The following is a 13013-nucleotide window of genomic DNA, read 5'->3' on the forward strand; positions in this document are numbered from 1 at the left end:
GCACCATTGCAGTTACTACGTCACCTACAGGATCATAGAAAACGCCACTTCATCAATGAGAAAGAATGAAATATGGCCCTTTGTAGCAACGTGGATGGAACTGGAGAGTGTGATGCTAAGTGAAATAAGCCATACAGAGAAAGACAGATACCATATGGTTTCACTCTTATGTGGATCCTGAGAAACTTAACAGAAACCCATGGGGGAGGGGAAGGAAAAAAAAAAAAGAGGTTAGAGTGGGAGAGAGCCAAAGCATAAGAGACTCTTAAAAACAGAACAAACTGAGGGTTGATGGGGGGTGGGAGGGAGGGGAGGGTGGGTGATGGGTATTGAGGAGGGCTCCTTTTGGGATGAGCACTGGGTGTTGTATGGAAACCAATTTGACAATAAACTTCATATATTGAAAAAAAAATGCCACTTCATGAACTTAAAATCCTTTAGTTCAATCATGAGCATTAAAAACGTGAAGATGTACCCTTTTTTAGGGCGTAAGTTTCTTTGCTTTGTGCCCAGCCTCACCGTTGCTGAATATGGATTGAGAATGAGCACCTGTAGACAGTTACGGAGGAGGAAGAAACAGAAGAGGTCTGTTGCTTTTGAATTCTGGGTTCCACTGGGAGCACATGACCACAGCTCAATGTTTAGTCCTATCTCTGGCAACCTAGTGATGACTTTCATCTTCAGACTGTAAGTAAGATTTTCAGAGAGCCAAATATTTTTAATAGTGCCCTTTGTTAAAAATAGGCTCCTCCGCTCCGAGCCCAGAGCGTCAAGCGCTCTTTCTTACATTTGGCTTTTCTAAAGATCAGGACTGTGAAAGAACAGGGAAGACTTCAGATTCAGTTCCACGAGGCTTGACCACTTTTGCAGGCATCAGGTACAGAAGATTCTTCCAGAACCTTGAGTTATACGACAGAGGTTTATCAGCGTTCCACTTCAGAACTCTGTGAGATTTCAAAAGCTTTAGTGATTGGGGGAAGAATGTGAAGTCACTGACAGGTGTAAATTCAATTAAGATGATTTTAATTTTCCTTTCTACCAGAGCTTCATGGAGTCCACTTTCAAGTTCATACCTGACTTCATTAGACATGTAGCTTTTACTTAGGACAATGATCAGTCTTCGGCTTTTCTCTATCAATGAGTGGATTTCATCAACAATAGCTGAAAAGGCAAGATGTGGCAAAGTAATTAAAGAGAACTAAAAGAGACAGGAGATGAAAATCATTTTGCACAGTCTAATTCTGTGTTATTTAACTTACTTCACTAGTAAGTTTTTCAAGATAAACCATTTATTCTTAATTCTATACACCTATGGAAAACAATCATCTAGAAAACAATAATGAAGTTGGCACTAATTCTATGCCACTCCCTCTTCTAAATGTTTTATGTATATCAACTTACTAAAGCATCATAATGATCCTATAAAGAAAGTATTGTCATCACCACCATTTTGCAGATGAGGAAGCCAAAGTACAGAGTGGTTAAGTAACTTGCCTGGAGTCACACAGCTCGTAAATGGCAGAATCAGAACCTAGGTGGTCTAGTTCTGGAGCACCTGTTCCTAACCATCATGCTATCTTGCTTGCCTCTCCACAGGCAGGGAGGAGCACACTAAAATCCAAATTTAAAGATTATATATCTATATATCTATATCTATATGGAGATAGATCTATATGGAGATATAGATATACAGATATAGATATGGATATAGATATAGATATAGATATAGATATAGATATAGATATATAGATAGATATCCATCCCACAGTTAGTCCAGACCAGAAGTTGACAAACATTCTGTAAAGGGCCAGATAGCGAATATTCCAGGCTTTTCACACCATCTTTGTCACACTGCTCATCTCTGCCATGTAGCTCAAAGGCAGCCACAGACAACACATGAACAGATGTCACCTTGCTGTGTTTCAACAGAGGTGACAGACTGGATCTGACCCGTGGGTGATGGGTTGCCAATTTCTGGTTTAGACCTCTACCCTTTCTCAAATAGACGTTTTAATCCAAACTAATTACAATTAAATACACAACATTCTTTATTTTTATATAAGAACCGAGAAGAAATCTATTTAATTAATTAATTTATTAAAAATTAGTATGCTTTCTCCTTCTAATCGGTAGTATTTTCCCTTTCTCATTTGTATTCTGGGTGGGTGGGAGGGGACCACAACTATTCCTTATTTACTGCTATGTTTTCAATGCCAAGCTCAGATTTTGGCACAAGGCTGGAACTCAGTATATGTTGCATGAATGGATGATAGTGACAATGAAAATATTTATATTGTATCCTTGGTAATGCACCAGCCCCCAAAACATTCTGACGCAGATTTCAGATATTTGCTCTGGAAGACTTCAGAGAAAATATATGGAAATGTTACTAAATTTCTTGGCTTCAAACTGGAATTTGCTTCAATGTATGTTTTAGGGTTGTTTATATTCATATACTAGTAAAAAACTGAATTTCATGTCTAAAATCCGACATGAATCATCAATCTCCTTTTATTCACCCTTTTCTGACCGTAATTTTCACACCAATGCCAACCCAACAAAGAATAAGTATTTTCTGGTAAGAATGAACTGTGTTTATAGTGCAGAGAATCCCGTTCTGCTGTATAAAACATTACCAAAAGAGATATTCCTACTGTGGGGCATCTCTAGATAAATGCTTCACGACAATGTCGATTCTGGGCCTGGTTCTGAAAGTGGAATGCCCTTTCCCCAAAGGTTCAGAGAAGTAGGAAGCACATTGAAGAGCCTGGGGCCCAAAGAGGTGACTCCCAGAAGTAACGGAGTTAGCTTTTTTGTCACTACTGATTCTACTGATTTAGCTGGTCACGTTTGGTTTAGAGAATCGCGTTCATTTGTTTTTAAGGCAAAATGGGGTTGTCTTTTGTAAGGCTGAACTATTCATCTTTTACAAGGAAAATCTCTCCACCAGTTCCCTATCTTGTATTCCCTTTCTTACCTCCTCCAGGCACTACATCCCTTTCATATATGCATAACTTATACCCAAAGTGTTTCTCCAACACCCTGGGCAAAATCTCCACAGCAAAGGTGTGCTCCTCTCCATTTTCGGGTCCACATTCTTTTAGGTAAGACACAAAAGCATCGTATGTTTTCCCATCTAGGAAATAAGGTTTACTCTTTTAATTACAGTGCAAATAAAAGTTTAAGTACGAATTTGAGCAAAAGGCATGAAAAATGGGAGTGGAACCAATGAAAAGGAAAGATGAAATAGAGCATCTATCTGTACAGCATCTATAATCAAATTGTACACATTAAATATGTACTGTTCCTTGTATATCAATTGGAGCTCAATGAAGCCATTTAAAAAAGAATAAAGAAAATATTTTTGCTAGAAAACAAATTAAAAATTAGAGCAAGAATGTTTAAACTAGGTAACCCGTAAGGTCCATCAAATATATTTTGGTTCTCGGATTCTTTTTAGACATTATTCTTTATCTATGACTTTTTAAGTTGTCAAACACAAGAAATAAATTCATTATTAAAGACAAACAAAAAATAGCATCACCAAATCTCATATGCTAATCAAGCAACCAACCAGCAAATTGTTTTTTTGCATGTACATTAAGACTCCCTTTTTTGGATACTATAGAAGGATGGGGATAAATACTAGATCCAGGAGCTCAAGGAATTTAAAGGCAGTTAAAGCCCAGGAGACCAAATATATCCTCAGTCTAGAATTGGAAAGCAAATCTCATCTCGGATTTCTTGTATCACCTAATTCTACCAGCAGCATCCTCATATGTCTACTCTCAGAATGACTCACTGGAAAGCCAAGACAGAAACAAAGCTGAGAGTTTACATTGGCAAGTGAGAAGAGACAATAGAGGTGATTTAACAGAAGACCATGTGGGAAGGGAAGGGGAAAAAATAGTTACAAACAGAGAGGGAGGGAGGCAAACCATAAGAGACTCTTAAATAGAGAATAAACTGAAGGTTGATGGGCGGGGGACAGGGAAGAGGGGAAAATGGGTGATGGGCATTGAGGAGGGCACCTGCTGGGATGAGCACTAGGTGTTATATGTAAGTGATGGATCCCGGGAATCTACTCCCCAAACCAAGAGCACAGGTACTAGATGCCAATATGAAAACTTCCAGTCTGTTGAAAGGTTTTCACTGATAATAACATCTGCTCCTATTTAATTCCTGATAATGAAGCGCTTTCAGGAGGTTAAGGCGACAAAGCCAAGATGAAAGTGTTACCTAAGCAACAAAGACCATTGTACTAATTGGGTAACTACAAAATTACATACATCTCTGTCTCCTCTACCTTCGTCCAATCTGTTTGAGAAGACAAAGCAGACAGACCCAACAACTTGAAAAAGTTTACAAAGAACACATTAGCAGATGCCAGACGGTGTGACAAAACCAGCAAAACAAACAGAATCAAAACAGTCAGACACTACAGCGTGATCTCCAGGGGACACGCTTTCCGAGAAAAAGAAATTTTGAGCCAAGTCCTAAATGATACAATTGATGCTAACTGGGATTGGTAGAGGAAAAAGGGGCAGTGGGTGGGGCGTGGTCTACCCCTAAGCCGTGACAGTTTGTTAGATGGTACAGGAGTTAGATGTACGCTTGCCTGTGTTATTGGAATCATGAACTTGCTACTGAGTTGAAAGCTAAATATCACTGGGTCCTTTATGAAAATCTAATAGGATGAAACCATTCCAGTTCCATGTTCTTTGTGGTGCCACATCATGCATGCTCAACAATTCAGCCCCGGTACCTTCAATGGCTCACAAAACAACAATTTCTGTTTCTGGCAAAGCTTCTTCAATTCCACCTACAGCATTCAGGTTCAGCAGTTCAAGTCAGAGCCTACTGTTGATTTAAAGCAACTGGTTAGCAGAATCGCATGCATACAAAAGAAAGGACAGGGGCGCCTGGGTGGCTCAGTGGGTTAGGCGTCTGACTTTGGCTCAGATCATGATCTCCCGGTTCACGAGTTTGAGCCTTGCATTGGGCTCTGTGCTGATAGCACTTTGGATTATCTCTCTCTCCCTCTCTCTGTGTCCCCCCCCCACTTTCTCCCTCTCTCTCTCTCTCAAAATATATGTCAACTTTAAAAAAAAAGAAAAGAAAGGACATTTTGGTAAAAACTGTAGAATTAATATGCATATCGGAGGTAGGAAAAGCTGCTATAAAAAAAAGAGCCAGTTGCTAGTTTAATCAGTAAGTGGGTCCCCCAAGTAATTCTGTTAGATTGCTGTGAAATACAGCTATTTATTAGTGTAAGAGCTAGTGTTTCCATTAATAGTCATTATGTCAACGATTAGAATAGGCACCAAGGAGTAAGAAATAAATAAATACACTTTTTTAAAAGGTACTCTTTTTTTGTAATCATGATGTAACTAATTGCAATAAACTGGAAAGACAATTCAGCCAAATTTATACTGTAATATGCAAGTAATATAGATTTACTCTTACCCATGGAAAATTAGTTTTTCAACTATTAATTAATTTTCAAATGCCTTATTTCAAGCAATTCTCTTCTTGGTTTAGCAAATCTTGTAATTTATATTCTAATTTACTTTAAACCCAGGTAATGAACGGCTTGCTGGCTTTGATAACAAAGTAAAGTGCTTAAGATAAGGTATCGGAAAGCTAATAATAATTATTTTGGGTTCTGTATAAACGAAGTCCTCATGTGAATGGGCATTTGGGACTTTAAGGAATCAGGCCAGAGCTTCTCAAACTGTGTTCAGCGAGTGACCATGTTTTCATTTAATTTGACTGGCTTGGGTTGATTTGTTTCATTTCCAGTCCTTCATAAACCAGTACTGAAAACATTCTTGGATATTGCAGCAATATCAATTGGCCAGGAAAGTTTAAATTTTTGCACTTTATCTCCATTTCTGCCCTTTTCCACAACTGATCTCTGTCATGGACCACACTTTTAAATATAGCTGATGTAGAGCACATCTGTAAATGTTTCCATGCACCGTTACATCGGGAGGTAGGAAGCGTGAACTGAAAAAATGTGGATTGTGTCAAACACAACAACGAGGGGGAAAAAATCTTAGCTGAAGATCAGAAAGAGAGATATTAGTGAATGCTCATTTTGAGATACTTTCTGGTCAATGCAAGTAGAGACCTGTTCAGAAAGGGCCAACAAGAGACTTTTCGGTTGCTGGCAGCATTTCTCTCCATCTCCAAAATTGCACACACACAGGCTCAAAGCTAAATTAACTAGCTTTGCTAATTTTATATTATTTTTTAAATTTATTTTTATTTTTGAGAGAGAGAGAGAGCCTCAAGCTGGCTCCGTGCTGTCAGCGCAGAGCCCAACACGGGGCTTGATCCCACAAACCGTGAGATCACGAACTGAACTGAGATCAAGAGTCAGATGCTCAACCGACTGAGCCACTCAGGTATTCCTAATTTTATATTATTAATTAAAAGTTGCAAATGTGAAAAATCTGAGACTTCTTTCATAACTTGAGGAGAGGAGGGTCTTTCTACTTCTGATCACAGATCTAGATTTAAAAAATCCATAATAATAAAAATGTACACCTGAAACTAACATAGCAGTGTGTTCAATTAGACTTCAAGAATTACAAAAAAAAATCTTCCACATGTGACACTACTATAAGCAAAGTCAAAAGGCAGATTACAATCTGGGAATAATATTTTCATTTCATATTATAGACAACAGGCTAGCATCCTTAAACTAGAAATAGCTCCTAGACATAAACAAGAAAAAGAAAGGCCAACAACCCAAAAGAAAAAATGGCAAAGGCTATGAATGAGTACTTTGAGAAAGGAAATACAAATGAGTCTTACACAAATCAATAGTGACTCTTGCATAGGAAGCGAAATGGCAAACGAAAACTACACAGAGATACAACTATTTACCTATCAGATTGGCACATACTCAAAAGATTTTGGGTAAGGTCATGGGACAAAAGTGACCCCATTCTTTGAAGGTGGCAGTGGTATAGTAATATGGGGGGCAAATTGGCAATATCCGCCAAAGTAACAATTGTGTCTACCCTTGAGAATTCTTCCTTCACTTATACTGCCCACAGTTGAACCAATGACTGTACAAAACTATCTGTCACATCATTTCAGTAATAACAAGTTGTCTTAAATAACCCACAAGGTGACCAAATAGACAGTGAGACATCTGCAGAAATAAAACACTGGGCAAGCCTAACAACTGAGAGACTTTACAAACTACTATAGAAGTGCATCCAAGGCATATTAAATCAAAGTTAAAAATAGTGTACATGATATGCGAACATTCGTTGGAGCGGAATTTGATTCTATATCGTTATTTGTTCGGCTATACTGTCAATGGTGGATGAAGTGGGAAGAACAGACATAGGATAGGATGACAGGGAGATATTCTGTTGTGTCATTTCTCAGACTTTTTGTGTTTTGAACTATGTGTGTCCTACACACACACACACACACACACACACACACACACACAAGCAAGTTTAATGGGGTAGACTGATTTTTTTAAATTCAGTAGCCATCTTTCTTTTTTATTAAAGTATACATGATTCAGTAACTATCTTGAAACTTGAGGACTTCTTTAAATCACCTTTAAAAGTAGAGAAACCTAGGCACAGAGTTGCCACACAGAAACAGCCATAGATAAAAACAGGCAGTTCTAGGAAACTAGAACCCGGGTCATTTGACTTCTAGTCCGGGGTTCCTGTAGATACATCATGCAGCCTTCTTTGTCAGGTTAAAATAATGAACCATAATACAATTCAATTCCATTGAAATGAAGTTTATTGAATGTGCATATTGTTTAAGATGCCCAGATTGTGTGTGAATAACGACAGCTCGTGGGCACAAGCATCTCACAGGCCATGAAGGAGGACGTGACATGTGTGCATAAAACAATTAGAGAACAGTTTTTGACAACATATGAGCAAGCACACAAAAAGGTGATACAAGACAACATTTGTGAGAGATGCTACGTTCAAATCAATTTTTCCCACGGACAAACCTCTACCACACATGAAGTATAATCAAAATGAAATGAAGATTAATGTTTCTTTATTTGGTTTCTTTTTAAAAATTTTTTAATGTTTATTCATTTTTGAGACAGAGAAAGAGTGTGAGTGGGGAAGGGGCAGAGAGAGAGGGAGACACAGAATCCAAACAGCCTCCAGGCTCTGAGCTGTCAGCACAGAGCCTGACGTGGGGCTTGAACCCACGAACCGTGAGATCATGACCTGAGCCGAAGTCAGACACTTAACTGACTGAGCCACCCAGGTGCCCCTCTTTATTTGGTTTCTTAATGAAGTAAGAAGATAAGAAAATCCAGCATTGTGATATTCATTACCTGTTAATGTTTCATCTTTTCTCATGAAATGCCTATAAAATAGAGCCAAGTCAACTCTATAAATGACACCCATTATCACTAGGCACACAACTACCACTGAGATCAGAACAGCCACAATCATTCCTCTGGTGAAGATGTAGCCTGGGATATCAGCCATATCTTCTAGAAAGGAAAAGAAAATGGAAATAATTAATGAAAGATGGTTTACCAGTGTCTCCCACCATCTTACCTCATACTTGTCAGTTTTTATATTTAGCACTAATCCCAGTTGTCTATCCAATGCAATCCGTTCACTTAGTCCACATTCCTGCCTTTAGTCTGGAATACTGACCTTTCTACTCCGATTTTTAAACAGTAAAAATGTGTAAAAGGATATTCAGAGACCTGAATGGAAAGCATTGTGATATAGCCTGTCCCTACTTGGGGAAGGCAAGGATGATAAGATACCAGGGTGAAATGTCCAGGGACCCAAACATACATCTCAGCTGGTATGTTGAGAACATAAATGGAAGTACACAGTCTTCAGAGAGCAAGTGCTGACCTGAGCTCGTCTGGGCTCCCAGCCTGGCTCCGTCACTTAGTTTGTGTCCTAGGGAAAGTCACTGATTCCCTTCATTCTTAGCGTCTTCATCCATAATATGAACCCTTTTCTGAGCAGCTATTGGGCCAATGGCCCTGGGTTGTATTGTATTGGTGGAGGATGGAGGGGGGTGACTCTGGAACGTTCCATCAGGTAGGCAGTGAAAAATTTTAGGAGTCCGCAGATCTGAGCCATCAACTGTCCACCTGCCAGATCCAGGGACTGGTCCAAGGAAGGGAAGCCTCAGCTAATCTTGGTTGAGTGCATGAGCACACGCAAGGGCCCCCTGTGCCCAGCGCCCAGCTAAGGTAGGCTGGAGGCCGCAGTACCTAGTATCATTGGCCTCACCCTACACCGAGCTGCAAGCGTGCCTCCCATCGTTATGGGTACGTGAGGGCTGCCATGACTGCCTCCCCCATGACAATCAGCTATATCTCTGTCTCCAGGCTATATCTGCTCCGCTCTCTTGGGCCCCTGGTGCTTATCTAGGACTGCAATCTGATCGAGAGCAAAGGATTAGAGTTTGCGTTTTCATTTTCTGCATGAAATCAATGCACAGGGGACACCAGCAGGGGACTGAGCCCCAGTTTAGCCTGAATACCTGTGACACAAGGCAGATAATTTCACCTCTTGGGAGCTTGCTTCCTGGGGTGTAAAATGAAGGGAGTGGTGATCTTTGAGGTGTCCCTCAGCAGCAACTTTCTAAGCTTCCACAAACTTCCAAAGTAAAACTTGCTCATACCTTTTTTCAACAAGACGAAGTTTATGGTGTCTGTGCCTCCCTCGCTGGCCACAGTGCAATTATATGAAAATTTTAGATTTTTTGCATTAATATTCTCAATTTTCAACATTCTTGACACATACAATTTGCCGTCCAGAGCCCTGTAAAAGAAGAAACAATTCAGTGACAGGCTTTGTTCATTGCCAGCAACATTGCTCATGAGGGAGGAATTCATATGCACAAATACTCAAAGGCAGTGGCTCTGTTGGCTCCATGGAACCTTCTCTTTCTGGTGGGTCCTCAGAGTGTGGGCCACCACAAACCTCTGCTCCTCCGGGGAGCATCAGGGTGGACAGAAACAGCCCTCCTGAGACCACCTGGGGCCGACCCTGTGAACCGCCCAGAATGAAAATGTCTGGAAGGTAATGATGCTAAGTTCTCTCTCAATGATTTTCCCCTATTTCTCCTCGCCCAACGGCTTAGCGTTCTTCCCACGGGGAGGTCTCTACCGATTGTGACAAAGCTGCAAATAGTTCAGCAGAGATACAGATTCCTATCAAGCTTGTCCATGCCATCCTGAAGATCGCTTTTATTTTGTTCAGCATCGAAAACAAACTGAAGAATGACACTATTGTCAGATGCACCTGCAGGCATATGAAAAATACCAATTAAGCTGTTCAGCACATGTCAGAAAATGACGTAGACAACCAATAGCAGCGAGCTGTCTTTCTCTTCTTAAAAGATTCAAGTTGTCCTGTCGTCGATGCAAGGCAACTGCTCATGACATCTGCTTCCGCGTCAATGACAGGCTGTGAAAGCACCATGTCAACCAGCGCTCCCCAGGTGCGCTCATTCACCTGCTACGCCCCTAGCAGCAGGTGCCTCTATTCTTGGGACATGGCACCCTCTGTCGCCTCCAACCGTGTCAAATATAATTTGAACATGATTCTGTAAAGAAGTCACCAATCCAGAAATAGCAACTATCTCATATCAGTGAAAAATCCCGAAGTTAAGGCACAAAAGGCCAGTGAGAAGCCAGGACAGAAGACGGAAAAAGCACAGGCATAACTCTAAAGAAAGACCACCTTACTCTTAGCTTAGTTTGAGCTCCATTGCAGATAGTTTGGTGAGTTGGTCTTCTATCCCTCCAAACAGGAGCAACAGATCACTAGAAGGGGGAAACGCAGAACTCCAGGGGAGGTTCGATGCTGAGGATAAAGACACAATGGCAAGACAGCCCTGCAATTCAGCTGAGTTACTAGTCACGTGCCTACTAGAAGCAAGCGGACAGACCTTGCACCATAAGGGCTTGCAGACAAGTGTTAGCAAGAAGCAAGAGTTGTTGCCGTGACATCAAAGAATTTTTTTAAGTGTAAAAAGCAGAAAAAAATCCTCAAAAGTGCAGCTAAGGTAACAGATACCTTGGGATCCCTACTCTCTACCACCTGAGTATATCAGTAAAATACCGATTAATGACCCAAAGTCATTCAAAAACACTCAAACGACCACAGGCTTAGCACAATTTTTAAAATCCAAAAAACTATGGCCTAGGTAATCCCTCTTTTATCAGATGCTTAAGTAAATTGCCCATCCCTGTCAGATCCTGACCAACCAAAAGCTACTTTTTGTAAGGCGATGTTAAAAAACCTCACTGACCTTCTTTTTCTAGTTTAGATCTTAGCAATAGATTTCTGCATAATCCATCAGCCTAGCGCATGGTAATTATCATTATAAAATATGTAGATTATAAATTAAAATTTAAGCTTATCTCAAACACCCAATCAGCCATTCAGGACTCTGGTGTTTTTTATAGCATGGATCTATGATACAATGTGATTTGTATATATCATGATACATAATACATCACATATACGTACCTATTTTTTTTTACGTTCTCTTCATGTACATTGGGTTCCTTTCCATTTTCATCCCACAAGTTCCAATAAATCTGATCCTTTTCATTCGCCAAAGCAGAGCAATTGAGGTTTACATCTTTTCCTACGTAAAAGTTGACAACCAATATTCTGATCTTACAGACTCAGATTTCCCAAAGGTATCAAATTAATATAATCAACATATATTAACTTAATACATAGAGCTAATGTAGTGCTACCTCTCAGAAAGAAAAAGATAGGCTTGGTTTTTAAATTTTAAAACATGTATAAAGCAGAGAAATTAGGTAGCAATTTTAAGTCATCCACAGCCTATGAGTTGGTTTCGCTTCAAATGTCTATGTTTAAATAAATTATTAAAACTTAGAGTGGCGAGTGGGCCTTCTTTTCAAAATACAGTTTAGTAGGTAGTGTCGGGGCAACACTCCCACAGCAACTTCTAGAAAAACAAAATGGGTAAATCACACAAAATTAAGTTAGCCAGCAATTAAAGACATTAAAGTGCAGGGAAAACAAAGAGAAACAGCCGGGCTGAAAACGCAGCCAGGAAGAAGCCCTTCCAGGAGGAGCTGAGATAGCCGGCCATCATATTCTTTGGAGAAGTTACTTTGGGTTTGTACAGCACCAGGGGAATCTCCCAGAGAAAAGAGAGCCCAGGGGAAATTCTGACAGCCACACGGGCTTGCAGAATTATTGCCGAGGGCTTGGACAACACACAGGAGGCTGCAAAGGCTCAAGGGTCTCTCCTACAGTCTCACAGTACTTAGGGGAGAAAGTCCCACTTCCGGGAAGAGATGTACAACAAAGACAGGACTGAAGTCCTTGCATGCCCCACCCCACCCCATAACCTCGCTGCAGGGAATGCCGAAGGAAAGGTTTCAGACTCACAAAAAATTATCCCAGACGAAAGCAAGGCACTACATGAACAAATGAAGAGTACAAGAAAATACAAGTATTTCAGTAAATATAAAAGAATTTTGGTCACCTAAAGCAATAACAGTGCCAATCTATTGTGAGTTTTATCACATATGCAGTAGGGAAATACGTAAACTAATAGCACAAAGTGAGGTAAGAAGACAAAGGAAATACAAGTCTCTAGCACAACTTTTTTTTTTATGTTTATTTATTTTTGACAGAGAGAGAGAGAGAGACACAGAGCATGAGCGGGGGAGGGGCAGAGAGAAAGGGAGACACAGAATCCGAAACAGGCTCCAGGCTCTGAGCTGTCAGCACAGAGCCCGACGCGGGGCTCGAACTCACAGACCGCGAGATCATGACCTGAGCCAAAGTCGGACGCTCAACCGACTGAGCCACCCAGGCGCCCCTCTAGCACAACTTAATGAAGGACACAAAAAGGTATAACTAGAAAGAAAACAAATCATATTAAATGAAAGAAAGAAAAAATACTTTATGAATCCAAAAGGAAGGGAGGAATAACAGGAACAAATAACACATAAGGCAACTAACAAACACATAGCA

The 13013-nt window shown here is 40.3% G+C and overlaps 1 protein-coding gene across 4 annotated transcripts in view; it reads right to left on the reverse strand.

The window, feature by feature from the left end:
* Positions 1–422: 422 nt before the first annotated feature.
* IL18R1 (interleukin 18 receptor 1) overlaps positions 423–13013 on the reverse strand; it is a 35412-nt gene continuing 22821 nt past the window's right edge. For 2 of the 4 annotated variants that reach the window (XM_047068204.1, XM_047068203.1), the window contains exons 8-12: positions 11520–11640; positions 9664–9803; positions 8342–8503; positions 2978–3136; positions 423–1161 (exon numbers count right to left, since the gene is read on the reverse strand). In XM_047068204.1, the coding sequence (XP_046924160.1) occupies positions 806–1161; positions 2978–3136; positions 8342–8503; positions 9664–9803; positions 11520–11640 (938 nt within the window). In that variant the 3' untranslated portion in view covers positions 423–805. The remainder of the gene's footprint in view (positions 1162–2977; positions 3137–8341; positions 8504–9663; positions 9804–11519; positions 11641–13013) is intronic. The other 2 variants (XM_047068206.1, XM_047068207.1) reach the window with 2 other exon arrangements.

This window comes from Lynx rufus, unplaced genomic scaffold (genome assembly GCF_022079265.1).
Source record: "Lynx rufus isolate CCGP_SWC_20201006 ecotype Redwood Valley unplaced genomic scaffold, mLynRuf1.p SCAF_8, whole genome shotgun sequence".
Classification (NCBI taxonomy): domain Eukaryota; kingdom Metazoa; phylum Chordata; class Mammalia; order Carnivora; family Felidae; genus Lynx; species Lynx rufus.